The 27,106-nt window shown below is 55.0% G+C and overlaps 1 protein-coding gene and 1 long non-coding RNA gene across 8 annotated transcripts in view; one reads left to right on the top strand and one right to left on the bottom strand.

The window, feature by feature from the left end:
- Nucleotides 1-27,106, top strand: part of LOC102455075 (beta-arrestin-1) — a 150,653-nt gene that overhangs the window by 64,701 nt on the left and 58,846 nt on the right. For 5 of the 7 annotated variants that reach the window (XM_089775805.1, XM_089775806.1, XM_089775800.1 and 2 more), the window contains exons 2-3: nt 4,651-4,681; nt 18,888-19,168. In XM_089775805.1, coding sequence (XP_089631931.1) covers nt 19,043-19,168 — 126 coding nt within the window. In that variant the 5' untranslated portion in view covers nt 4,651-4,681; nt 18,888-19,042. The remainder of the gene's footprint in view (nt 1-4,650; nt 4,682-18,887; nt 19,169-27,106) is intronic. The other 2 variants (XM_089775802.1, XM_089775804.1) reach the window with 1 other exon arrangement.
- LOC142826598 (uncharacterized) lies at nt 11,944-24,072 on the bottom strand. The gene is made up of 3 exons (XR_012900820.2): nt 23,844-24,072; nt 15,759-15,977; nt 11,944-12,940 (listed from the first exon to the last, which is right to left on the bottom strand). It is a non-coding gene; the product is annotated as an uncharacterized LOC142826598 (long non-coding RNA).

Genomic DNA, 27,106 nt, shown 5'->3' with positions numbered 1-27,106 from the left:
TCAGGTCAGGACACCGAGCCGGGGTTGGGGAGATGGAGCGCAGCCAGGCTGGCTAAGGGGCGGGTGCTCTCTCTCTGTGTCCATGGACACATGAGGCTGTGTTTGGGTGGCCACTTGTGAGCTTGGATTTTCCCTGCCAGTGTCTATGATTCTGGGCCCGTGTTCACCTGTGCGCCTGCTCGAATTCCCTGCATGTGTATGCAGGCCCTCTCCGAGATGCAGAAAGGCCTGGGCCACTTCCAGCTTCTGAGGCTCCCCTTCCCTTCATGAGAGTTAAAAAATGATGAAACGTGAAAACAAAACAAGGCGCCACAGAGTGAGACGCGGTTTGAATAGTTTTTGTTGAGCACGCGCTTTACTGGCACATGAACAGACGGGGGCGAAACGTATCAAAGGCCAAAACACTAACGGGTCTACATTTGAGCCCCCTTTGAGTTTGACGCCCAGGCCAAATAGCCCTCCTGGCCCCTCTCTGCGTGGTCCAGTGGGCACCTGTCCCCCTCTGCTCTGCTTCCCGGCGTGGGCCTAGCGAGCTCTCTGCCTCCAGGGACCCACTGCAGAGCCGCCCCCAGGTGCTGGCCTGGGTTGGCTCCTCGCTGGTCATCGGCCGAGCCCTCCCTTGCTCTCCTTGCCAGAGGAGTTCGGCAAATTGTCCCAACACGCAGGGAGCCGGATACCTGCCACCAGCATCCCCACCTGCCTTTCTTGCTGCTGTTGGGCACGGACCTTCCTGCTGCTGCTTCTCTGAGCTTTGTGCCCCCAGGCCCACGCCCTATGCCTTTCCGCCACTGGGTGCACAGCAGTTAATGACCAGCCAGCTCTGGCGGTGACGAGGGAGGCAGCTCGGCAGAGGAGCACCCAGAACCTCTCTCTTTTTTATCAGTCGCTCAGAGCCTCAGCAGTGCTCTGAGGGCCTGGAGGCGGCTTTCCCACCAGGATCACAAAGCTCTGGAAGCATTGAAGAACGGAGCTCGCCCCTTCCCTGGGGAGTCTGGTATCCCCACTGCGTAGCCGGGGAGACCTGACGCGTGGCGTGATCAAGTGGGGGGCGATCCCAGAGCAGATCCAAGTCAGGAATAGAAGCCAGGCAGCTGGACCCGTGCTCTGGTATCCTGGCCACTAGGCTACACTGTCACGTCCCAGTAGCACTTGCTGACCCCACAGACCTTTGCCTTAGGATGGAGGGGAAGAGGCTGTGCACCTGCAGGGAAATGGAGGGTGCAGGCTGTGTTCATTGGATGCCGTTGCAGTGCCTGTGGAATGGCAGGGAGACAGAGCAGTTGGCAGGGACATTGAAGGAAATGGAAGGTCTCCTTTCAATTATGCCGCAATTCCCTGAACATCCATGAAGCTACGGATGCTGTGCAGCCAGCGGGGAGTGGAACAGAAGCACAAAGAACTCCCTCCTCCCCCCGCTGCACAGTGCATAAACAATAACCCCTAACCCCAGAGCGGGATCCGGCTCTCAGACTGCCCAGCTGTTTTGGGGATGGCCCGCAGCCGATTTGGGAGAACAATCGCTGAATGTAATTGTCGGGCAGGGGAGCTGGCAAGGATGTTGACACTTCTTAGAGCAGGGAGACGCTTCTACACAAAGCGTCCACGGCACAAGACGCACTGTGGGGTTTGGCTCGTCACCGTCTCTCTCCCATTCAGAGATCCCTTGCGGTGGCTGCTTATTAGCTTTGTAATAGAGGCAGACTGCATCCTGCTGGGTGCCACACAACCCCGCCGAGGGACAAATTCTGACCTGGCAAGCTGACACAGGCTGGGAGGGGAAACTGAGGCACAGGGGCAGGGAATAGCTTGCCCAAAGTCAGCCTGCAGGTGGGAGGGACTAGAACCCAGGTCCCTGTCTCCCCGGCCAGCATCCTGCCCACAGAAGTATGCTGGCTCACAGTGGCTGGCTCTGTGGACCTTTGAGGAAGGATGAATTAGGTGGGAAGTGTTGACAGGGGGCCCCTAAAAGGAGAGGGGGAATTGGCAATACTGACGCACAGGTGCCCGGCTCAGCGGCAGCGTATTGTGCGGTGTAATGGCTGCGCTGTGTCGGGCATGAGCCAAGGAAGGGAAAAGCAGGTCTCCCCTTCAGTGTGTGCCGTGAGGACAGGGGACCCAGCGCTGTCTCCATCCCCTGGCACGGCCCAGGAGCTCTTGTCCTGACTGGCAGTGACTTGCATAGACCCTGCACTAGTCAGTTCACACGCCACCCCAGGGCCACCCTGTGAAATGGGGAACTTCCTGGCCAGGAAGCAGGTGGCCTGCATTCTGCCTGCTTCCTTCCTGTAGCGCCCCTGGGCCCCGGCGACTCCAGAGCAAACAGCTCAGACTCAGCACAGAGCATCAGCGCTGCAGAGGTCTGCTAATGCTGCTGGCCCGGGCGGACCATGCACCCCATTGTCGCTGGGTCTGTCCCCTTGGTCAAGCCTCGTCCCGGACAGCCTGATTTTTTGGCCAAAAAAAAAAAAAAAAAAGAGCCTTTGTCCCATTTATTCCTGCCAGTTGCAAGTTGCTTTGATTAGCTGGCAAGAGCAAAGGGAACAGATGTCCAGTTTGGCCAAACGAATGGACTGACCCCCAGAGAGGGGGCCTGGAGGAATATTTGGGGAGGCCCAAAGTGTCATGAATGGCAGGGGTCAGGCTGCCATCCCTGGGCATTGGGGTGGGGGTGGGTGGGCTCGGGCTGCCGTCCCTGGGTGTTGGGGGGCTCGGGCTGCCGGCCCTGGGTATTGGGGGGCTCGGGCTGCCGGCCCTGGGTATAGGGGGGTTCGGGCTGCCGGCCCTGGGTATTGGGGGGTTCGGGCTGCCGGCCCTGGGTATTGGGGGGTTCGGGCTGCCGGCCCTGGGTATTGGGGGGCTCGGGCTGCATGTCCCAATCCCTCTCCCAGACAGTGCGGCTTGGCCTGTCAGCCCAGGTTGGCATGGGGCTCAGGGGACAGCCCCAGTCCCATGCGGGGTGTGTGGCTCAGCCAGTCCAGGGCAGTGCCTGGCGTGGCCAGTCGAGCCTAGTCCCGGTGGCGTGGGCGTCGGGTGAGCAGCAGCCCTGCCAAATGGCTTGGGACAGCCCAGCCCAGAGTGGGGGCGGACAGGGGGCTTAGGTGACACCAGGGAGCTCAGGCAAGCCCAGTGTGAGGGCCTAATGTTACTTGGGGTAATAAGGTCCTTCTATTCATGACCTGAGTGACACTGGGGCCCTGTCATTGGCCCCCCAAGAGGAAGCAAGTTCCAGTTCACCAGGGACTGGCCAGCTCTCCTCTGAGCGGGCGAGAGGAGGCACCTGGCCCGTGAAAACAGAGTGAGCAGGGGGGGCATGGAGGACAGCGTGAGGAAAAGCCGGCATAAGCGAGCGAGCGAACAGAAGCGAGCCAGGCAGTGCAACAGAGCGCTGCAAAGAGCGGAAGGCAAGCAGGAGCTGAGACCAGCTAGTGCTGATGCTGAAGAAAGCGATGGGAGGAGTGGCCAGAAGAGAGGCAAACCTATTAAGCTTCAGAATGGCTGGCGCAGTGGGGCCTAGAAACAAGGGGAGGAGCCAGTTTGGCTAGTGCAAGCTGGGACTAGAAGCAAGGGATTGGCTATGACATGGGGAAACCGAGGCATGGTGTGTGTGTGGTGGGGGGGGGGGAGGAACGACTCCCCTCAGTTCACACCGAGCTGGCAATAGAACACGAGTCTCCCAGCTTTTGCCTAGCACCTTTTCTGCAACCACGTTGCCCCTCCCATGACTGAGCTCCAAATCGTGAGGGCTAGCAGCAAAACGTGCACCAGAATTCAGTCCATTGCCCCAGACCCCACCCTTGAGAAGGCTTCTGGCTTTAAACAGGCTCATAGTCATGACTCAGGCCCAAGCTGCCGCAGATTTCAGCGGGCGGCTTGCTCGAGTGATGGCCCTTGTCCAGTTTGGAGAAGGAGTTGAAAGATCAGCAAATGCCGATCAGAGCTTCTGTCCAACTCTAGGGACTCTGGTATTGCGGGGATAAGCATGGGGTAGTGTGACGTAGTGGGGGGTACCTTGCTGGTTGCTATGCTGGGCAGTGGGCTGTGGGTGACCTCCACTGGCTGCTGTCTGCAGCACAGCCCAGCAGGGCAGGGGATGAGTCATTATGCAAGGGGGCTCTGAACCTGTCTGACCAGTTATCTCCCAGGGAGTGGAACAATGGGAAGAAGGCGGAGTGGAGCCCTGGCTGGGAGGCAGGGCTGGAAGAGAGTGGTAGTTTCAGTCTGGGAAGCGGGGGAGAAGGAGCTAGGGAGGAGGCTGGGATTGTAGGGCCCAGCCACTCCCCATCTTAAGGGGGGGGGGCACTGAGGCCTCCTAGCCCCACTTCCTGTAACCAGATGACATCTGTGCTGTGCTGTATCCTGGAGAAGCAATAAACTCCCTCTATTCTACTTGCTGGTGGAGTCTGTTTGTGCCACTACGGGGGTGCAGGAGGTGGGGAACCCCGACACACCGCCACAGGTAGACAGACAGATTATATTCAGATCCATACCTATGTGTATAGGTCCCTAAATAAGCCCTGGACTTCCCACGTTGTGTTTTGGCTACACTGGTTTAGCTATGGCATCAGCTGCTCCATGTACTTGAAATGCACATCCTGGTTTCCAAGTCTCTTCTCTTGTTACTAACAAATCTTTCCCTTCCTTGTTTTGCAGGGTATTTAAGAAAGCCAGTCCCAATGGAAAGGTGAGTCCCTCGTTCTTTGTCTCTTTGGGGACCACAACGTGGCAACAGTCTGAGTGCGGGGGTGTGAAACAGGCGCGTGAAGCTTCATGCACAAGTAACCTGGCCGATAAGGCGTTTTTAAATGGCAAAATGTACAGGGCCTGTCCCCGCAGGGAAGCTTGTTCTTCATTGTATGGCACCCAGGGGCCTGGTTCTTGGAAGAAAGGGGAAATAATGAGCCCTGCCTCCTGGTGCAAAATTTAGCTCTGGGCTTTGCTGCCCCCAGTGATCAAATATCAAGAGTCACGTCCAGGGGTTTCTCAGTGTTTTGTAGTAGGGGCTGTCCAGTGAAGAAAGTTGTTTTGATTTAAAATGCCCGATGCAAGGGGAGAATTAAGTTGGTGAATGGGGCAGGCACTTATCTAGTAAACTGGGACAGAGGGGTGGGAAGATACCATTGCACCTATGACAGGTCAGCTAGCACCTAACTGGGCTTAAAAAGGGCCACTGGGACCTAGAGAAACAAAATGCAGGACTAGGTAGCACTTTAAAGACTAACAAGATGGTTTATTAGATGATGAGCTTTCGTGGGCCAGACCCACTTCCTCAGATCACATAGTGGAAGAAAATTGTCACAACCAGATATACCAAAGGATACAATTTAAAAAAATGAACACATATGAAAAGGACAAATCACATTTCAGAACAGAAGGGGGATGCGGGGGGGGGGGGGGGAGAGGAGGAAGGTAAATGTCTGTGAGCTAATGGTATTAGAGAGGAGAGAGACATGTTGAGTCAGAGCTGCATGAGAGCGCAGATGGCGGGAGCGAGGAAAGGGGTAGGGGAGAGCTGTGTGTGAGACAGGCTGCATAAAAGCAGCCACACTGGTCAGGCCAAAGGTCCATCTAGCCTAGGATCCTGTTGCTGTTAGTGGCCAATGCCAGGTGCTTCAGAAGGAATGATCTGAATAGTACAATTTATTGAGTGAACCAACCCGTCAGCCAGTCCCAGCTTATGGGAAACAGGCCACGTCTTCACTGCACGGCTCTTTCTCAATAAGCTATTCCGGAATAGTTCTTCTGAAATAGTCTATTTCAACACGGCACGTCTGCACTGCAGGGAAGCCTCAAAATGAGTCCGAGGCAGACTTCCCTAGTGTAGACGTGCTCTCTTGATTTAGAGCCCCAGGAGGCGCTGGGGAGGAATCACTCAGAATGGCCGTGGTGAGGGGCAGTTTCGAAATAGCAGCAATGGAAAGTCTACGCACGCCTTATATTGAAATAGCTATTTTGGAATAGGCGATATTCCTCGTGGAATGAGGTTTACAGATTTCAGAATAAGACGTCCGTTATTTCAAAATTATTTGGTGTGTAGACACTCGCATGGTTATTTCAAAATAACGCTAGTTATCTTGAAATAACGGTGCAGTGTAGACGCACCCACAGAGGCCTAGGGACACTTAGGCTACGTCTACACTGGCCCCTTCTTCGGAATAGCCATGCTAATTTAGAACTTTGGAATAGGGAAATGCGCGGGGGATTTAAATATCCCCCATGGGATTTAAATAAACATGGCCGCCGCTTTTTTTCCGGCTTGGGGAAAAGCCGGAAAAGAGCGTTTAGACTGGCGCGATCCTCCGGAATAAAGCCCTATTCCGGAGGATCTCTTATTCCTACTTTCAAGAGATCCTCCGGAATAGGGCTTTATTCCGGAGGATCGCGCCAGTCTGGACGCTCTTTTCCGGCTTTTCCCCAAGCCGGAAAAAAAGCGGCGGCCATGTTTATTTAAATCCTGCGGGGGATATTTAAATCCCCCGCGCATTTCCCTATTCCAAAGTTCTAAATTAGCATGGCTATTCCGAAGAAGGGGCCAGTGTAGACACAGCCTTACAGCATGGGGTAGTGTCCTTGACCGTCTAATAGCCATGGATGGACCTGTCCTCCATGAACTGAACTAATTCTTTTTTGAACCCTGTTATACTTTAGTCCTTCACAACATCCCCTGGCAAGGAGTCCCAGAAACTGACCAGGCACTCTAGGAAGAAATCTTCCCTTTTGTTTGTTTGAATTTATTGACTATTGAGTTTATTCGGTGGCCCCTGATTCTTGTGTCATGTGAAGGAGTAAGTAACATCACCTTACTCTTATTTTCTCCACACCAGTCAAGATTTTATAGACCTCTATCCTATCCCCTCTGAGTCATCTCTTCCATGCTCTTAATCCTTTTTGTTGCCCTTCTCCCATTCTAAAGTATATTTTTAGAGCTGTGGCAATCCGAGCTGCACACGGCAGTCCAGGTGTGCGGATCATGGATTTATCCAGGGGCAATATGATATTTTCTGTCTTATTGTCTATTCCTTCCCTAATGGTTCCCTAATGGCTTCCTAATGGCCACCACTTACCCTCTGGCTCTGGCTCTCTCTTCCCCCTCCCGCTGTTTGTCTGTCTCGACTGTAATTCCTGTCTCTCTCTGTGTGTCTACATCCCCTAGTGTGATGGGGCCTGGGCGTGGCGGAGGCCTCTGAGCAGGACAGTGCTACAAACGTGATCCACTTCCAGGTGTCTGTGATTTGGGAACACCTGTGGTTTGGACCTTCACATGGCTGCAGCGGGGAGCCTCGAGCTTCAAGGGCCAGATCCAGGCAAGCCGCAGGCTGGATCTGGCCCATGTGCTCTGCATGCTGCTGCTCCCCACTCCCCCATGGCTGGGGGAACAGCAGTGCAGTGAAGTGCTTGTCGGGAGGCTTTTCCCCACCACGGCCATGAATCACGGCCGGGGCGAAGGGTGGGCGGTGTGCAGCCACTTGTGCCCCTGGGAGCAGGGTGCTAGGTAAGTGCCCCACCCTGATTCCCCTTATGAACCCTCCCAGCCCCCGCACCCCCAGCCCCAGAGTGCTCCTGCACCCTGCCTCCCTCCCTCCCAGGCCCTGCACTCCATCTGCAGTGTCCTCCTGCTCCCTCCCTCCCAGACCCCACCCTCCATCCCCAGCGTGTTCCTGCACCCTCCCTCCCAAACCCCACGCTTCCATCCCCAGCGTGCTCCTGCACCCTCCCTCCCAGACCCCACCCGCCATCCCCAGCGTGCTCCTGCACCCTCCCTCCCAGATCCCACCCTGCCATCCCCAGCGTGCTCCTGCACCCTCCCTCCCAGACCCCACCCTCCATCCCCAGCGTGCTCCTGCACCCTCCCTCCCAGACCCCACCCTCCCATCCCCAGCGTGCTCCTGCACCTCCCTCCCAGACCCCACCCTCCATCCCCAGCGTGCTCCTGCACCCTCCCTCCCAGACCCCACCCGCCATCCCCAGCGTGCTCCTGCACCCTCCCTCCCAGACCCCACCCTGCCATCCCCAGCGTGCTCCTGCACCCTCCCTCCCAAACCCCACCCTTCCATCCCCAGCGTGCTCCTGCACCCTCCCTCCCAGACCCCACCCTCCATCCCCAGCGTGCTCCTGCACCCTCCCTCCCAAACCCCACCCTTCCATCCCCAGCGTGCTCCTGCACCCTCCCTCCCAGACCCCACCCTCCATCCCCAGCGTGCTCCTGCTCCCTCCCTCCCAGACCCCACCCTGCCATCCCCAGCGTGCTCCTGCACCCTCCCTCCCAGACCCCACCCTCCATCCCCAGCGTGCTCCTGCACCCTCCCTCCCAGACCCCACCCTCCATCCCCAGCGTGCTCCTGCACCCTCCCTCCCAGACCCCACCCTCCATCCCCAGCGTGCTCCTGCACCCTCCCTCCCAGACCCCACCCTTCCATCCCCAGCGTGCTCCTGCACCCTCCCTCCCAGACCCCACCCTCCATCCCCAGCGTGCTCCTGCACCCTCCCTCCCAGACCCCACCCTCCATCCCCAGCGTGCTCCTGCACCCTCCCTCCCAGACCCCACCCTCCATCCCCAGCGTGCTCCTGCACCCTCCCTCCCAAACCCCACCCTTCCATCCCCAGCGTGCTCCTGCACCCTCCCTCCCAAACCCCACCCTTCCATCCCCAGCGTGCTCCTGCTCCCTCCCTCCCAGACCCCACCCTCCATCCCCAGCGTGCTCCTGCACCCTCCCTCCCAGACCCCACCCTTCCATCCCCAGCGTGCTCCTGCTCCCTCCCTCCCAGACCCCACCCTTCCATCCCCAGCGTGCTCCTGCTCCCTCCCTCCCAGACCCCACCCTTCCATCCCCAGCGTGCTCCTGCACCCTCCCTCCCAAACCCCACCCTTCCATCCCCAGCGTGCTCCTGCACCCTCCCTCCCAAACCCCACCCTTCCATCCCCAGCGTGCTCCTGCACCCTCCCTCCCAGACCCCACCCTGCCATCCCCAGCGTGCTCCTGCACCCTCCCTCCCAGACCCCACCCTGCCATCCCCAGCGTGCTCCTGCTCCCTCCCTCCCAAACCCCACCCTTCCATCCCCAGCGTGCTCCTGCACCCTCCCTCCCAGACCCCACCTGTGACGGCGCGTTGGGGGTTCCCCGTCTCCTGCACCCCGAAATGGCACAAACTGACTGCACCAGCCAGTGGAATTGAGGGTGGTTTATTGCTCCTCCAGCACAGCGCAGCACAGATGTAATCTGGTTACAGGAACTGGGGCTGAGAGGCCTCAGTGCCCCCCTTGAGATAGGGGAGTCCCGGCCCCCCCCCAGCTCCTTATACCCTGTCTTCCAGCGAGGAACTCACTAAATTCCCTTCCAGCCCTGCCCCCCAGTCAGGGCAGCATTCCACCTTCCTTTGTTCCTCTCCATGGGGGGTGTCTGGCCACTGGTTCAACAAGTTTGGCACTACCTTTGCATAGTGAGGTTTTCCCTGCTGGGTCTTGCTCCAGACAGCAGGGGTCACCACAGCCCAGCAAGTACCCCCCACTACGTCACACCACCCTCCATCCTAAGCGTGCTCCTGCACCCTCCCTCCCTCTCCAACTCTGCCCCCCTCCTCATAACAGCTTAAATGCTCAAAAGTTTCAGGGGTGCTGAGTTAGTCTGTACAGGATAAACTTAAAAAGCAGCAAATGGTCTGGTAGCACTTTATAGACTAACAAAACATGTAGATGGGATCATGAGCTTTTGCGGGCACAGCCCACTTCTTCAGATGGTCACCTGGAGAAGTGGGCTGTGCCCACGAAAGCTCATGATCCCATCTACATGTGTTAGTCTATAAGGTCCTACCAGACCATTTGCTGTTTAAGTGTAGCGTAAATGCTGGGCATGAAGGATGTTCCGTATGACGTGTGATACATGTGCAGTATCTATAATGATTTGTACAGACAAACGCTTTAGCACTAGACTTTATTTACCCTTGCTTAAGGTGAACCCCCCTCACCTGGACGACCCCATTTCCCGGCATAGCCTGTTTCCCAAGGTTTCCGGATTAAAGAGGTTCAAGTGCACGTGGGAAGCTATTTTCGAGGGATGCATGTACCGTAAATACTAGCTGCTTGGGATGGAAATCAGTCATTTGGCAATGTGGACCAGGGGTCTTTGAGCCGGGTGAGAAGGGAGCAAATACAGGGCTTAGCACGGAGCAGATACTGCCTCTTCCCGTATGGACTATTGCACATGAGGCACTGGCAGCTTCCTGGCCTGCCCCTCCCAGGGGTGCTGACAGCCTCCACGGGCCTCTGAGCAAGGGGGCACGGCTCTGCGGCTCCAGAAGGGGTGAGGGCCTCAGGCACAAGGCGTGGGGTCTGGGGCAGTTAGCCTGGACCTCCCCGAGCGTGGCCCTTAGCACTGCTTGGAGTGTGGCGCTCCACTGGCACTTTAAAGGCCCTGGGACTTCAGCCACTACCGCTGCTGCAGTAGAGGTGGCTGAGACCTCTGGGCCCCTTTGAATCGCTGGGCCCCGGGGAACTGCCCCCTTTGCCCCCACCCCTGGTCAGCAGTCCTGGCCCCTCCAGTGACACACTGCATCCTCCAGGGCGTTAGCTACAGGAGGGAAGAGAGCTACTGGCGGAGTCGCTAGCCTCGCTTCTTGCAGTGCCCTGGGTTCAGGGGCTGAATGCCTGTCCAAGAGCCCCCCTCGCCTCGCCCGCGTTGCTGAGGAGAGCTGGGGAGGGTGTGGCCTGGGTAAGGGCCACGGAAGGGAGAGCTGCGGAGTGATGGAAGCGCAGGGAAGGGCTCCAGCGCGAGGGAAAAGCCGGAGAGGGGGGCTGTGGGGTTGGATAAGCACCGTTCCTTCTTGCTGTCCCATGGGCCCGCCGTCTCCCAGCAGGCCCGGCGGCAAGGGAGAATCCAGGCCGTTCCTGGAATGTCCCAAGCTAAGCCTTCCAAAGGCCTTGCCCTGCGGGGAGAGGGTGGAAGGCAGCCAATGGTCTCTTGAGCTCTCTCTGCTGCTCGACCGCCTGTCCCGCCCCGTCCCACTGCTGGGAAAGTCAGCGCTGCGGGTCTAGGAGGCAGACAGATTTCAGTTGCGAGGCTGGGACATGCCAGGCCAAGCTAGGGGGAAGAGCCCCATGAGTGGGGCTACATGGTTCCTGGGTGGGGAGGAACCACCCAAGGCCTTGGGAGTATGAGGAGCTGCCTGAACAAACTCATGGCAGCAGGAGGAGAAGGGGTCACAACGTCTGTGCCCCTCTGGGGATCCCCTTGGGAAGATGGGGAAGGAGGCTGCCCCGAAGGGACCTGTGGGGAGTGATTTCTCCCAGGAGCTGGGCGGATGAGAAGCGGGAGGGGCTGGATCCCTGCATTTTCGACACCCAGCTCAGAGTTATTGCTAATCCGGTGGGAGAAGTGCAAAGAGCCCCGCCCTTCTCAGAAACTGCTGGACGGGCAAACGCCTCCCAGGAACCTCTAGGCCAGAGGGTCTCATAACAAATGTTTTAGAGGCCTGATACTGCGGCCACCAACTCTAGCTGGTCGCTGCTTCGACAGTGTTTCCTAAAACACATAATTGATAAAGAAACACAGGCAGAGATAAAGAAACACACATTCACAGATACACGTGCCAGTGCCGGCCCGTCTCTCTCTCCCTGCCTCCCTTGGTCCTTCAGCAAGAGTTCTTGCCGGGGACGGTGGGTGGGGGTCCCAGAATCCTTATGCCTTGGCCAGGCAGGCACTGCCCGAGGAGCGCCCCAGTGACTGAACGCTGTAGCTGCCTCCACTGACAGGACCTGCCTCAAGCACCATACACACCAGTCCCACATGTCTGCAGAGACGCTGCCCAGAGCCCCCGAGGAAACTGCATGGTACAGGGCACCGGTCTCTGCTTGTGGCCCCAGTGCAAACTCCGAGGCAGCGCATCTAAGAAGGAGGGAAAGGAATTGTTCTCCTTGGCCTCTGATGCTAGGACAAGAAGCAGCAAGGGAGGTTTAGGTTGGACATTAGGAAAAACTTCCTGTCAGGGGGGTTAAACACTGGAATAAGTTGCCTAGGGAGGTTGTGGAATCTCCATCCCTGGAGAGATTTAAGAGCAGGTTGGACAGACACTTGCCAGGGATGGTCTAGACGGTGCGTGGTCCTGCCGTGAGGGCAGGGGACTGGACTCGATCTCTCGAGGTCCCTTCCAGTGCTAGTGTTCTGTGATCTTGCTGCCACTGGTAATGATCGTTCAGGTGCAGCTGCTGGGCGCTGCAAGGAGGGCAGACTCAGGGTAAGGGGGGCTGTGATTCAAGCTGTTTTGCCAGGGTAGAAGCTTTAAATTGTGCCTCCCCACTATCAACATACACAGGGGTTTTTTTTGGGGGGGAAGCCCCCTTCTCCCTTCCCTCCGCCATTGTCTATGCTTTGGAGGCTACTGTTCAGGATGCTTTGGGTGGCCACATGTAGCCATGGGGAACAGTGTTTGGAGATGCTACTGCAGGCGTTTTAGGTGTGGCCCCTTATCTGTCTTCAGTGGAAGGCTTGGTCCTGCGTCAGCTTGTGAAAGGAGCAAACGGACCTATGCCGATAACACATGCTGCTGGGTTATTGCTGGCAGCAGCGCTCAGCCCCTGGCACTGGGGACAGGACTGGCAACCCCCAGGCGGCAGCTGATTGGGACCTGGCGCACTTTGCATAGTGAGGCTGATGCCATGAATGCTGCTCGGTGGGCACCAGGATAGACTCCGTGGACAGCAGCTGTGTTCACTCGTGGGCATGTGTCATCACGCAGGCCGTGTCACCGCGGCAAAGTCACCACCACCATTTCACAAGCAGTCCCCCTGCCACCGTGGCGGCAAGAGCTCCGAATGGCCAGAAATCGAGGCAGCCCAAACAACCGAGAGCTGGGGTCATTTATCCGGTCGTTAGACAGGAGCTTGTTTTCCGAAGGTCGCCGTGCATCCAGCTGGCCGGTGAGTCATGCTGCCGGCTCTCCAGCACCACTGCTGCAAATGTGATTGAGAAGGAAGTTTATTCAATAAGCTAATCGGATAGATCTGGGGGTCAGGGAGCTTATGAGCTGCATCTGGAATTCCGGGGGCAGGGCAGGTGAATTCCAACCTGATTTGCTCTGCTGGCGGCCAAGGAGACATCTGAGCCTGGGCGGCGGGCGAGGCAGGGGATGTGCCTTCTTGTGGATAATGAAGCACTAGGCCAGGATGGAGATGAAAGGAAATTTAGGGGCCAGTTCAACCCTGATGTGACCTATTGACTTCGCTTCAGTGAGTTTACACCAGGGTTAATTTAATCTGCATGTTGGTTCTTATGAAGGAACAGATTCTGCTCTCTGTGACACTGAGGAAACTCCAGTGATTTCCCCTGGGGTGCCCAAGATTTACACGAGAGAAATATTTGACCCTCCCTGACTTACCGCCTCTTGCCGTTCTAATACGTTAGATGCAGAGGAAGTGTTGGCTGATATTTGGAGCAAAAGACCAACGGTTCCTGGCTTCTATTCCTAGCTCTGTTGCTGACACCAGTAAAGTCACTTAGTCTCTCTGTGCCTCAGTTTCCCCTCTGTAATATTGGGCTGACAGCATTTCCTCCCAGGGGCTTATTTAATATTTTCAAAGTGTGGGGAGATCCTGGGGTTACAAAATAACGTCACTAATGTCCTGGTAGTGTTGTGATTATATGAAGCAGCCCTCAGGCAGGAATAAGCCACCTTGACACATCGGAACCAGTGTCTTCACTTTTCTGAACTGATCATTGGAGGCTGCCAAGGCTGCACTAAGCTGGAGAAAGTGGTACCTTCCATTGCTGACCATAAGAGCAATCACGCCTGTGGTCGTACTATGGAGGGAACCCGCTCCCCTTAAAATACAGTACGGCCGGCCTGACCACTGGGAAGTGCCTGGCCTGTCCAGTCACCAGAGTTACCCACAGTGAAGTAGCAAAGCTTTCTGCACTCTGGTGAGGCTGCAGGCCCTTCTGTGATTGGTGAGCTATGGCCTACAAGGCCCTTTCCAAACTAGCTCCTGAAATGAGCAGGCCAGAAGGTTTGGAGCAATGGACGGGCTTCCTGGTGTTGCCTACTGGCCAGTGTGCTGAGGAGGTAAATCAGGTACAGTGCCCAGCTAGCAGCCAGTTTATCAGCTGTTTATCAACTTGTTCGATGCGAGGTGTGTTGGCCAAGATGGAGGTTGTCCCATCTACACAGACAAGTAGGTGCATGGCTGCATCTGGCCTGCTCTGGGGCATGGGAAGCTGGGCCTGCTGGGAAGAGGTGATGAGGATATGGGAAGAGGTGGAACAGAGGGAGCGGCATCTGTGCACAGCACTTCTGAGAGCAGAGATAAACAGAGCAGCTCACTCAGCTGTCAGATACTCCCTAGAGCTTTGAAAGGGGAGGGGCACATGCCTGCAGGGCAGCACAGATCACAAAACACTGAGGAGAGCCATCAGAGTAGGCACTGTGGGATACTGGCAGAAACCAGTTTTTTCAACAAAACAAGCAGCAGAGTCTACACTGGCTCTTTGTGGACAGTAAAGGGAGGGAAAAAGACAAAAGGGGTGGTATTTTTTGTCACCAAAACTGGTATTTTTCCTGATAAAAGTTGCACTGCAGTGTGTTGCCAAAAGGCAGATTTTGGCAACGAGACAAGCCAGTGTAGACAAGGCCTCAGAAGCAAATACTTGAAATACAAGTTCAGAGTTAACACTCCTAACTTCACAGACAAAAACCATACAGGCATATGAGCAGCACGAACAGAGCCAGCTAAGCATGAGACATCTCACTTGGCCCACTTTGTACAAAATTTGGGGCAAACACCCAACAGCGGGCGCAACAATGTTCTGTGTGTTCGTATTAAAAATCCAATAACGTGACGGCAGGGCTTTACAGATTTGCAGGTGGAGGGGAGCTAGAATCAGCGAGTTTCAGAATCTACGTTTATTTCCATTTAGCCATAGCCATATTTGGTAAGTGCTCCTGTGCCTATAGCATGCCTATTGCATGCCTATAGCAGAGTTGTTGACTCGAGTCCCACGACTCGAACTCAAGTTGGACTTAAGTCGCCTAGCTGACTTGACTTGAGACTTGACTCGGGTTCATTGTTTGTGACTTGAGACTTGCTAATTTTGTTAAATTGACTTGGTAAAAAAATTGTCCGAAAATGCCACTGTTGTTAGTAACAAACCGCCCACTGCGGCGATCGCAGCCCCGCCTCCCAGCTGGACTACTAGTAGTTAGCAACTATGGCAAGTACGATTTATGTTAATGAATGAAAACAGATAGTGATTATTGTTATTTATCGATATTGATGGCTTGTACAAAAGTGACTTGACATTTTTTAAATTAAGACTAGAGACTCAACTAGGGACTTGACTTGAAAGTGACTTTAGGGACTCGAAACTCAAATTGTGACTTGAACTGTAGTGACTTGAGACTTGACTTAGACTTGACACTGGCATATAGCAGTCCTGTACAAGAGGCATTTTTAAGGCTTTTCTATAGGAAAGCTTCTGGCATTGCTGCTTTCAGCATATTGCGCCTCCCTTCCCGTCCCATTCTCCCTGAGAGCCGGATCATCTGTCTCCTGCTGGAGACATTCTCTGTGCATTACGCTCATGCTGTCACGGAGTACGTGTCTGCAAGGACTGGCATTGGCTTCTTGAAGGCTTTGATTGACAGGCCCTGTGAACCCCTGTGAATGAAGAGTGTGCCTTGGGCAGATGCATCCATTGATCCTTACAGTGCTCGCCAGCACCGGTCACGTCAGGACAGGATCGGCTGTCATGGTGAGGCTTAGAAATGGCACTTACCGGATGGAGCTGCTCCCAGATGCGTTCGCGGCATGAGCTCCTGTCGTCCCTGGTAGAATATATCTGGATCTGTGCATTGTACGCTGCTCTGGCTCTGCTTCTGTGTGTCTGGGCAATATCAGCAGACCCTGTGTGTTAATAAGCCCTGGCTCTTATCTGGTGCTTTTCATCCATTGATGTTAAGGAGAGGGTACCAAACCACTGCCTCAGTTTCCCCATCTGTAAAATGAGGACAATGGTGCTTATCTTAAAACTTATGGCTGAACGTCAAGTCCCCCAACAGCAGAGCTAGGAATAGAACCAGGTCTTCTGGCTCCTTGGCCAGTGCCTACTGGACCCCAAAACAATAGCAAAGACTTTACCCCCACAGCCTCCATTAGCTTAAAGGGCCCCGGGCATTCTTAATCAGCTTTCCCAGGGTTAGTTTAGCTTGGCACCAATGTAGCTAAATCAAAATCGTCCCTGCAGACTCGCTTACGCCACGGGTTCCAGTCCAGAGAGCCACATCTCGGTCTCCTCATCCTTGTGAGGCAGATAAATGGAGCTCCAGGAAGTTTACTGGGTGTGAGTCTGACTGGAAGAGACCTTAAAAATGAAACTCCCCAGTCTGCTCTCTGGTATTCAGTGATGCTGAGATCATGGTGGTTTCCAGAGGCACCACCTACATTCAGGGCCCAGTTGTGCTAGGCGCTGCACATGCACCTAAAATGACACAGTCCTATTCAAGGAGTTTCTTGTCTAACAAAGATGCTCTGTAACTAATTTTCTTTTGCTCACGTGCACCTCGTTACGACCCTTTGGGCTCCACCATAGAATTCTTCTGCCTCCTTATTATTTCCCAGTGGGTGAGGACTTGCTCTGGGGACCTGGTTATTCCCTAGGAGCAGATAAAAGTTTGAGTCAGAGACGTTGAACACTGCCCTCTCGGGGACAAGGTATCCCAGCAGATCACCTGCACGAGGTGTTGGTGCTACCGTGTCGCCCTCTAATGGACACAGCTGAAAACCCTTGCTGCAGATTGAAATGTGCCGTAGTTCCTCAGAGGTCGGGAGTGTTGGAGCCACAGGCCTTGCACTTCATTGTGAGCTTGGTGAGTAGCGTAAGGGGCGACCACAGTTCCTGGTGTGCCTGGGGCTGCTGTTACACCCTCTCAGAGCCAGGCAGCTTAGCTTCTCTGCCTGCTACACAATCCTGACAATGCAGCCGGCCGGTGGGCTCTTAAATGGACAATCGCGAGGCCACTGTGGCTACCCTTTGCTAGTGCAGCATGCTATCACCGCATGTGGCAGTTCTCCCTTGAGTGGCCCATCTGCTAGGAGAGAACAGCCTACTGCTGCTACTAGCTAAAGGAAATGCCCCTGCGGCTCAGGTGGCAGAGGCCTGTCTTGTGAATCTGCAGGTTGTGCATTTGAACCCTCCTGGCTCTTAGACTAGCTCTCAGGAAATCCCTTTTTCTTCACTCCACAGAGAAATGCTTCCCCCAGGCTGTGTTTTTGCACCAGGGTTGGGTTGTTAGCACTTGTTGTGAGAGTGGGACTGGATGGGGACCCTGGACAAGTTTGATTCTGAGCCTGAATGTATGTGTGTGTGTGTGTGTGTGTGTGTAAATCCCTTGAAATACTGACATTGGGGGACTCAGGATTAAGCCAGGATGCAGCAACCTTCATTTCTGAAGAAGTGGGCTGTGCCCATGAAAGTTCATGATCCCATCTCCATGTTTTGTTAGTCTCTACGATGCTGCAGGATTATTCGTTGTTTTTTAAGTTTCGCCTGACTGATGTTGGTATTTTCAGCCCCAGATTCTGGCTGCTGGGAACCTTGCTGTTTTGCTTCTCCCCGCCATCCCCCACAGAGTCCACCCGTGTTTAATTGCCTGCCGTGTTTAATTGCCTGCCGCTGTCAGCACGTTTGTGCATCTCTCCGCCAAGTGGCACGGCACCCTCTTTGCTTAGTCCTACAGTGGCTCTGCTAGCACTTCCAGCAGGCATGTAACAGCCAGGGAAGATGACAAAGCCGGAGGCATCCTTGTTTATCTCGGCTGGGGCAGGGCATCAAAGGCATTGCTTGAGCAGTGCTCTGGGAGAGATTGCTCTCTTCGCGCCTGGCTCAGCTGGGCTCTGCTGGAGATCAACCCAGCACAGAGGCACTTTGGCAAGGCCTCCAGATAAACAGCTTTCAAGTTAATTCCCAGTGGGTGGAAGGTGCCACATCAAGTGTCGGAGAAGGAGGTCAACTGTATACTTCACCTGGTGTCGGCTCCCTGTGGGGCTGTCTGGCTCACAGACGGGTGGTGCTTTGATGTGAGAGGGCTTACACCAGTGGAGAACTGGTCCCTTTATTGTTGGGTTGTTAATTACTAGAAGATTTACGGCGTTGCGTGAGTCCTTCACTCAATTCATTTTTGTTTTTTTGGAAAATTACATGAAAATGTCCAGGCTTCCTTTGAGTCATGGCTCTGGGGTGGGGCTGGGGATGTGCAGCCTGCCCTGGTGAGAGACTACCACAGGCCTCTCTCGCTGCTGCGGGGGCCAGGTGAGAAGCGCCTCTCCATGGCTGCTGCAGCTCCAGTGGGCACAGCCAAGGGAGGGGTGTATGTCCCTCGGCTGGGGCCAGGCCAGGCTCATCTGCCTCCTGTGCTCCTCAGCCAGAGCAAGGAATGTGGCACTTTCCCCTTGCTCCCTGATGAAGGGGGAACAGCCAGCAATGCCCCCATATAAATTGAGGGGGGGGGGAGCTTCAAACCCATCCACCCTCCCAAAAGGACACCGGAGGAGGGGGGGGGGAGTTCAGGGGCTGGGACAGTCCCAGAGGGGGAGCATGCCTCCAGCCACCCCCTTTCACCTGCCTGGTGATTCTGTCTCTTTTTTGTCTGGTTTTCTGAGAAGCAATCCCATTCCAGGCACGTCCCATTGTCCTGGCACAACCAAACCCTGACCTGGCTTTAGGTTCGGATAAAAGGAAGCAGTATACTGAATACTGAAGGCAACGCAGTATGGGAAGGAGATGGGCAGCCCTCGGTGGAGAAAGAACAGGTTAAGAACTACTTAGAAAAGCCAGACATACACAAATCCGTGGGTCTGGATTTAATGCATCCGAGGGTACTGAGGGAGTTTGCAAATGTCATTGCAGAGACTTTGGCCATTATCTTTGAAAACTCGTGGAGATCGGGAGAGATCCCGGATGATTGGAAAAAGGCAAATGTAGTGCCCATCTTCAAAAAAGGGAAGAAGGACAATCCAGGGAACTACAGGCCAGTCAGCCTTTCCTCCGTCCCCAGAAAAATCATGGAGGGGATCCTCAAGAAATCCATTTTGAAGCACTTGGAAGAGGGAAAAGTGATCAGGAATAGTCAACATGGATTCACCAAGGGCAAGTCATGCCTGACCAATCTGATTAGCTTCTATGATGAGGTAACTGACTCTGTTGACATGGGAAGTCAGTGGATGTGATATATCTTGACTTTAGCTAAGCTTTTGATATGGTCTGCCACAATATTCTTGCCAGCAAGTTAAGGAACTATGGATTGGATAAATGGACTGTAAGATGGATAGAAAGCTGGCTAGATTGTTGGGCCCAACGAGTAGTGATCTCAATGTCAGGTTGGCGGTCAGTTTCTAGCGGAGTGCCCCAAGGATTGGTTCTAGGGCCGGTTTTATTCAACATCTTCATTAATGACCTGGATGCAGGGGTGGATGACAGTGCCGCGGGGCCCAGGGCAGTGCCACGGGGCAGCGAAATTTCGCGGAGCCCCCCCTTTGACTCGGTGCATGCACGGGGCCTTGGGAAGCGCGGGGCCCGAGGCAGCCACCCTGCTCGCCCTGCCCTAAATCCGCCGCTGCCTGGATGAGGGATGGATTGCACCCTCAGTAAGTTTGCGGATGACACTAAGCTAGGGGGAGAGGTAGTTATGTTGGAGGGTAGGGATAGGGTCTAGAGTGACCCAGACAAATTGGAAGATTGGGCCAAAAGAAATCTGATGAGGTTCAAAAAGGAGAAGTGCAGAGTCCTGCACTTGGGACAGAAGAATCCCAAGTATTGTTACAGGCTAGGGACCGAGTGGCTAAATAGCAGTTCAGCAGAAAAGGACCTGGGGATTTGTCATGATTATGAGGGTTAGCCAGCAGCCTAGGGATTAAGGGGTTAACTACACCTAGCCAGGTGGAGTGGCCAATAGGAATGTAGACAGGATTACAGTGGATGAAAAGATGTCTATGAGTCAACAGTGTGCCCTTGTAGCCAAGAAGGCTAATGGCATATTGGGGTACATTAGGAGGAGCATTTCCAGCAGATCTAGAGAAGTGATTATTCCCCTTTATTCGGCACTGGTGAGGCTACATCTGGAGTATTGCATCCAGTTCTGCTGCTCCCCTCCCCGTCCCACTATAGAGAGGATGTGGATGCATTGGAGAGGGTCCAGCGGAGGGCAAACAAAATGATTAGGGGGCTGGGGCATATGACCTACGAGGAGAGGCCGAGGGATTTGGCCTTATTTAGTCTGCAGAAGAGAAGAGTGAGGGGGGATTTGATAGCGGCCTTCAACTTCCTGAAGGGAGGTTCCAAAGAGGATGGAGAGAGGCTGTTCTCAGTAGTGATGGACGGCAGAACAAGGAGCAATGGTCTCAAGTTACAGTGGGAGAGGTCCAGGTTGGATATTAGGAAAAATTATTTCCCTAGGAAGGTGGTGAAGCACTGGAATGGGTTCCCTAGGGCAGTGGTGGAATCACCATCCCTACAGGTGTTTAAGTCTCGGCTTGACAAAGCCCTGGCTGAGATGATTTAGTTGGGGTTGGTCCTGCTTAGGGCAGAGGGCTGGACTCGACCTCCTGAGGTCTCTTTCAGCCCTAGGATTCTGTGATTCTGTGAATTCGGTTGTCATAGCTCTTATCATTTAGGAGGGGTTCTTGAACAGACAAACACTCTCAAATAGATAGTAGCTGTTACCAGTGTAATCAACCCCACTTGGGCTAACAGCAGGACTTGAACCCAGGGCCTCAAGCATTCAAAGTGCCTTGATTGCTTGTGTTAAAGGAGCCACAGTAGCAGACTCAGGGCATGTCTACACAGCAACGTTATTTCGGAATAACTGACCTTATTTCAAAATAACAAAGTGCGTGTCTATACAGAAAACCATTGTTTTGAAATAATTTCGAGCTGGAGGACTTTTTACTCTGACTTCTGTAATCCTCATTTCACGAGGAGTAAGGGAAGTCGAAGGAAGAGTGTTCTTCCTTCGATTTCCTGCAGTGCAGGCAGAGCCAAAAACCGAATTAAGCTATTTCGACTTCAGCTATGCAATGGACGTAGCTGAAGTTGTGTAGCTTAATTCGACTTTTGCCCTGCAGTGTAGCTGTGCCTCTTCTGTGTCTCTGCCAGTAGAGGTGTGCAAGAGATACGCTTATCGACTTATCCCTTTGTGATCTGGAGACATCTGCAAGTCAAAGCTCCTACTTACACCCATTCAGACTCTCTGATACCTACCAGCACCCACTCTACCCATGCCAAGAAAGGCTTAGCTGGTGCAGCTTACTCAGCAAACAGCTGGAAAAAGATGTCAGTTAATGCAGCGGCTCCTTAGAAGAGTTGCTGTTAAGTGATGCACAGCACCCTCCCCACCCCCAGAGCTTTCCAGCCTCAGGGCAAAGTGGGGATGCAGTCCAGGCATCAGGTTCCAGCAGAAGGGTCATCTACGAAACAGCAGAATCTAAAGGACAAGGCACTGGGATAGGAGTCTGGAGAGCCAGGGGCTAGCCCCAGTTCTGATCTACCACACATCAAATGATTTCCTCTTTCTCTGCCTCAGTTTCCCTGGACATCATCTTGTCTGTTTAGCAAGTTCCTCTGGAAGAGATGACGCTATCTTACGATGCGTAGGCCCCGCGCTTAGCACGATGGGGCTCTGATCCCAGCTGGTGCCTTGTGGGGCTACCATCACACAAATAAACAATCAACAGAACCTGGGTTCAAACTGCAGAGAGGTGGAGGAGAGAAGAAAGAGTACGGTGGTTGGATTGGTAGGCACAGAGCAGGGGTGGCAGTTCCATAGTCAGCTCATAGGCAAGACGGTTTGATTTTTTTTCCCCCACTGCCTTCATAGAGAAAGTCCATGCTTAACGCGGGTACATTCAGTGTGATATATGGTTGGTGCAGAGTTGCTGGAACTGGTGTGGCCCTGGTGTTGACTTTACAACGGCCAGGAGCTGGGCCTGTCCTGCAGGCCAGCTGTAAGCCTTGGAGACAAGGATGCTGCTGGGCTCAGAGATAACAGAGTGATTTAATAGGCGCTTTGCTGCACAATGCTCCAAATGCAGACACTGCTGCAGACAGGAGCAAGTGTTTTAGGGGGGCTACGTGGGCAGAGCTCGGTGCCTGCTTTTAACCGCTTTGTGAACTTCTGAGCCATGACGTTGGTATTTTCTCAGCGAACGCAGGAACAGGAGAGCAAAGGCAGCATGGGCTTGTGGCTCGGGTGCCATACGGGGAGTCGAGAAATCTCAGTTCTGCTCCTGATCCCGCTTTGGGACCTGGGCTCAGTTTCCCCAGCTGTAGAATGGGACTGAGTGAGTACTAGGTGTGTCTGCATCAGAGCAGATGTGGCTGCTTCTCCTCCCGTCACATGTCAATTCAGAGCTGCCTCAGGGAATGGGAACGGTTCAAGGTCCCCTTCCCACGGGCGAGCTGGGCTGGATTGAGTTCCTGGCTCAGAGCCAGGCCCGTCATTGCTCTGGGGCTGTTTCCCGTCTGTAGAATGAGGGTGCTGCTGGTCTGTATGGAGACTGCCTCGTGCTGGATATGTACAGCGCCGAGCACAATGGGCTCTTCATCTAGGGGACACGGTGGTGCGCGTAACAGTGATGTTAACTCTCCACTGTCCATCGCCTGGGGATTCCTGTCCTCACCCACTCGTCTCCCCCGCCCCCTGCCATGGGTGAGAATGAGCTGCAGCACCCCCACTGCATGTCAGCTGGATCGCCAGTGCTCCCCGACGCAGTGGAGGTGACTTGCCTTTAGAGCAGCGCTTCCCAAACTGCGGGTCATGACCCCATTTTAATTGGGCCCCCAGGGCTGACATCAAGCCAGAGTCCACCCTCCACCCCGTCTCTGCCTAGGGTGAAGCCAAACCCCAAGCCACATCCCCCTGTTCGCTGGCTTCCGTTACAGCCCTAGGCGGTGGGGGCTCAGGTTCCAGGCCCCCCGGCACTCTGCCTTTGACCCCCTGCCTGGGGTGATGGGATTCAGGCTTTGGCCCCCTGCCCGGGGCAACAGGGCTTGTGTGGGCTCAGACTGAGCCCCCCTCCTGGGGTTGTGCAGTAATTTTTGTTGTCAGAAGGGGGTTGGGGTGGGGTGACGTTTGGGGAAGCCCTGCTTCCAGCAAAGGCTGCTAGGTCTGCCCGTACGGACTGGTCCGCTAGCATTTAGAGTTGTCTCTCGTCCCTATGCCCCGGGCAGGGAAGGTGATCTCATGGCTTGTTCACGTGGCAGGGATGCAACACCCACTGAAGTCAGGGGAAAGACTCCTAAGCTGGCCCTTAATTTGCGGCTGCAATTCTCTCTCGACTTACTGCCCCTTGGCCCGCCACGGCTAGGGCTCGCCCACCGGTGTGTTCTGTGCGCCAGCTGGGCCCCCCGCAGGGCTCTCCGTTTGGGCCATTCTAGCAGAGCGCTCTATGTGCTCATCGGCCCGGCTGCGGCCTCGCTCCGTCCGTCTTGGCAAACCTGGGGGGGAAGCCGGATTCTGCGGGGAGCTGCAGCTCTCCTGGGCAGCCCTGCAGGTTCAGCTTTCATTGGGGCCAGGCTGGCAGCGAACGTTCGCCCTCTCCTCTCACGGCCGAGCCCTGTTCAGCTGAGCCTTGACTCCCAATTCCCAGCCCAGGCCAGCGCTCTCATGATACAAAGCAGTTCTCCAGTTCACACCCGTCTGCCAGACTCCAAAGAGGCTGTTTCCTTCCTCCCTTCCCTGACTCCAGCTGTCCCGCTTATCTCTCTGCCTGCTCCCACTTAGCGAGAGAGCAGAGCAGGCTGGCCCTGCCAGCTGCAGACAGCCTGATCGGCATTTCAACAGCTCCTACTGCGGGGGCCAGGACTTACCGTGGCAGCGTCTGCAGCGCAGAAGGAACCTTGTGCAGCAGTGACCCAGGGACATGCACAATGCACCTGCTCTGCCCGTTTCCCAGCAGGAGGGAGATGGGGTTGTGTGGAGCGCAGGTGGCTCAGGGTCTCTGGGAAGAGGAGAGCCAGACCAGCCTTTTCGAGTCAGATCAGCAGCCAGCCTGTGCAGGCATGACTCAAACTATCAGCCCCCCATCCCGACTTACACTGAGGCCTGTGAAAGGGGCACATTCCAGGGTGTGACGTAGTGGGGGTACTTGCTGGGCTGTGGTGACCTCTGCTGTCCGAAGCAAGACCCATCAGGGAAAACCTTATTATGCAAAGGTACCATACCGGTTGAACCAGCTACCCCCCATGGGGAGAAACAAAGGGAGGTGGAATGCTGCCCTGGCTGGGGGCAGGGCTGGGAGAGGTAGAGTTAGTTCCTGTCTGGAAAGCAGGGGAGAAGGAGCTGGGGAGGGGGGCTGGGACTCCCCTATCTCAAGGGGGGCACTGAGGCCTCTTAGCCCCAGTTCCTGTAACCAGATTACATCTGTGCTATGCTGTATCCTGGAGGAGCAATAAACCACCCTCAATTCTACTGGCTGGTGGAGTCCGTTTGTGCCATTTCGGGATGCAGGAGACAGGGGACCCCCAACGCGCCGTCACACAGGGTTTACCTGGGATTCGAAGGGGAAGCAGGCCAGGAAAGGCTCTTCTGAGACAAGTAATTGCAGTCTGATCCTGCCAAGGAACATCCCAGCACTGCCAGACAAAACCCTCCTGACAGAGGTCTGAGCCGTGATCAGGGCCCCATTGTGCTAGGCTGGGTGCACGCGCAGGGTGAGAGTTAGGGTTACCAGATGGGTTTCAGAAAAATACCGGACACACGTGATCTCAGAACGGGAGGGGGGACCGGCCGGGAGGGGAGCGGGGTTGGCCAGGAGGAGGTTGGGGGGGGAGCGGGGCTGGCCGGGGGAGATTGGGGTGGTGGCAGCCGGCGGGAAGCAGGGCTGGCCAGGAGGGAGTCAATGGGAGCAGGGCTGGCCGGCAGGGAGCAGGGCTGACCTGGATCCATGCAGATCCCAGGGTGCTGCCCATCCCACACACGGTCCCGGCGGGGCGCATGGGCAAGTCTGGCCCCGGGGATTCCATCCCGCCCCGGCCCCGGCCCCCTCCTCTCTACTGCGTAGCTGCGTACAGCCTGGCTGGTAGACAAGTTCACGCAGTGGGAGAGTGTCTACCAGCCAGACAGTACACAACTACCTACTGATACTCCTGATAATAATAACACTTAATTAGAAAATACCCGACATTTCTACGTCCGGTCTTTTCTCAATTTGTTTCCCAGACAGAAAGCTCAAATACCCAGACTGTCCGGTTCAAAACCAGACACCGGCAGCCCTAGTGGGAGTCCCTGTCCGGAGAAGCCTGCAGTGTATAGAGACCATGATGGTGAAGAGCCATTTATCCAGGGTCACATGGCCAGGCAGAGGAGGAGTTGGGAATAGAACTCAGCTCTCCTGAGTCCTGTCTAGGATCCTAGCTGCTGGCCCTCACTACCTCAGCCCAAGTAGAGCTAGAGCACCATCCCAGTGTGGGCTTGTAACCCCCCATGGGTAAGAATGGGGCATATGGATAAGGCTGCTCATTTACCTTAGCTAGCTTGCTTCACTGTTTCCCTTGCCATTGCTTTAGAGGGGGAAACTGAGTCATGGAGCACACCAGAAACTCCTGTAAGGCCCCTAGGGCCTTTGCTCTTGCTACTGATTTTGGGGGAAAGGTATTCAGATCCTACAGTGATGGATGACAGAATCAGACCCTCAGTGAATGCCACCAGAGCTTGCATGCTGCTTGCTCGCTGTGTGATTGGCCGGGAGTCCCAGTGACGGGGAAGAAAAGATGCACCTTGAACAGCAGGGTCACATTCCTTGAGCTGGATTGGCCGCCTGCATTTAACTTCCAGTGGCATGTGGCCCAGGATTGCAGTGGAGCGTAGGCACCGACTTTTATTTGTCCCCAGGGTTCTTCACCCCTGCTCTGCCGCCCCTCTGCTCCCTCCCCCAAAACCCCCTCTCACTCCACCTCTTCCCACCCCCTCCATAAGGCCCCTGCCCACTTGCTGCTTTTCACCCTCCCCCAAGTCTCTCCCCAAGCCGCCACAGGTGGCCCCGATCAGCTGGTCACTGGCAGCACTGAACATCCGTGGCTGATGGATGCATAACCCATAACCCTGGTGAGTGCATGACCCATGATGCGCCTGCAGACTGTGCTTCTGCAGTGCCATTGTTCCTTCTGAGGCTGGAGCCTTTGGACAGATGGCCTGTAGCATTGCTGCTTGTGGAAAGCTCCTGTCTTCAAAAGAAGACTGTAGCGTCTCCATGCAATCCCCCAGCATTGCCTCCCGTTGCTTAACTGCTTTGGGCTCCCACTCGTTTTGCAGCCTGTCAGCCTGGAGACTAGTAAGAGCAACTCCCTCTTCCTTCCAAACCATTTTCCCCTGCACAGAGAGCAAGCCAGGCATTCCCCTGCCAAGGTTATTTCTTTGAATTTGCCAGAGTCCCGAACGGAGTCCGAGCTCCCTTGTGCAAGGCACTGTGCAAACACATAGCGAGAGGCTGTCCCTGCCTGGCTGCACCTACAGTCTAAATAGGCAAGAGAGAGGTTGGCTTAAGAAAGAGACAATTATCCCCATTTTATAAATGGGAGACTGAGGCATAAAAAGATGGCAGCCCAGATCCTGGGAGTTGCAGTGTCTACAGTGGGGAGTTTGAATCCCAGCAGTATGTACTCATGGTTTTCCTACTGCCTTCCCTATTTGTTTAACATGGAGAGCAGGACTGGCTTTGTCTCTGAGGCAGCCACCTCAGGTGCCAGACTGTGGGGGGGTGCCACTAGGAACCAGAGTGGAGAAAATTGTGTCTGATGCTGGTGCATATGTAGGTAGCAGAGCAGTACCATGAGAGGAGTAGAACAGGAAGAAGGCAGAATTGAGACCTTTCAAAGTTTTGGCACAAGCGAGGGGCCATGGGGGCATCATTTGAGCTCCCCGCCTCAGGTGCCAAAATGTTGTGGGCCGGCCGTGATGGAGAGGGTAAAGAACAGAACTGTCAGACACACAGACGGACCCAGTTTGTTGGGGAAGAGTCAGCACGGTTTTTGTAAAGGGAAATCACGCCTCACCAATCTACTAGCATTCCTTGAGAGAGTCAATACACATGTAGATAAGGGGGATCCAGTGGCTATAGTGTGCTTAGATTTTC

The sequence above is a fragment of the Pelodiscus sinensis genome, chromosome 1, assembly GCF_052426305.1.
Source record: "Pelodiscus sinensis isolate ZL-2025 chromosome 1, ASM5242630v1, whole genome shotgun sequence".
Lineage (NCBI taxonomy): Eukaryota > Metazoa > Chordata > Testudines > Trionychidae > Pelodiscus > Pelodiscus sinensis.
Note: the sequence above shows the minus strand (reverse complement) of the source record. Positions and strands in the feature narration are given on the sequence as shown.